Source organism: Opisthorchis viverrini (assembly GCF_000715545.1).
Source record: "Opisthorchis viverrini unplaced genomic scaffold opera_v5_64, whole genome shotgun sequence".
NCBI lineage: Eukaryota > Metazoa > Platyhelminthes > Trematoda > Opisthorchiida > Opisthorchiidae > Opisthorchis > Opisthorchis viverrini.
This window is the reverse complement of record NW_008751720.1, coordinates 357,286-357,788: the sequence shown is the minus strand read 5'-3', so window position 1 is coordinate 357,788 and position 503 is coordinate 357,286. Positions and strand designations below refer to the sequence as shown.

The 503-nt window shown below is 47.7% G+C and overlaps 2 protein-coding genes across 2 annotated transcripts in view; one reads left to right on the top strand and one right to left on the bottom strand.

Annotated features, from left to right (window-relative positions):
• The window catches only part of T265_04076 (hypothetical protein), a gene marked incomplete at both ends in the record, with an annotated part of 64,191 nt that overhangs the window by 40,592 nt on the left and 23,096 nt on the right, over nt 1–503 (bottom strand). The window contains one exon of the mRNA XM_009168722.1: nt 156–479. Within this exon, the coding sequence (XP_009166986.1) occupies nt 156–479 (324 nt within the window). The remainder of the gene's footprint in view (nt 1–155; nt 480–503) is intronic.
• The window catches only part of T265_04077 (hypothetical protein), a gene marked incomplete at both ends in the record, with an annotated part of 10,114 nt that continues 9,737 nt past the window's right edge, over nt 127–503 (top strand). The window contains one exon of the mRNA XM_009168723.1: nt 127–244. Within this exon, the coding sequence (XP_009166987.1) occupies nt 127–244 (118 nt within the window). The remainder of the gene's footprint in view (nt 245–503) is intronic.

Below are 503 nucleotides of genomic sequence, written 5' to 3'. Positions count from 1 at the left end.
CTCAATGGGTCGCCGAGGTACACAAACCGCCACACCACGATAAGGTCCAGTCTCTTCGTGTCGGGCAAAACGATAAGACTGTTATTGATCTGCGTTACTTTCTTGAGAGGTGACCTTAAAACGAACATGTTCAATTATTCATTAAAACAACTTACTCCTTCTACTGGCCGGATGCGATCTTCATCCACATCGCCCACATCAACGAAACTTTGGCCAGAAAACCGCATACCCAAATCTCCACCAGGTATGGGGGTCACTGGATGGCTGGAAAACACTTCCAGTTGGTTTGCACGTTTAGGAAGCTTGAAGAAATCTTTCGGACGGATTTTAGGAGCGCCGCCATTTCTGCTATTGATTGGCTGGTTGACCCATGCATCACAGTCAAGTTGCTGAGCTAAGCCAGGAACTGTGTCCAACAAGCTGACCGTGCCATGTGTCCACTTAGCTTCCTGTTGCTTGGTGGGAGAAATGAAATCATGCTGAACCGGTTGCTGATCACCAAA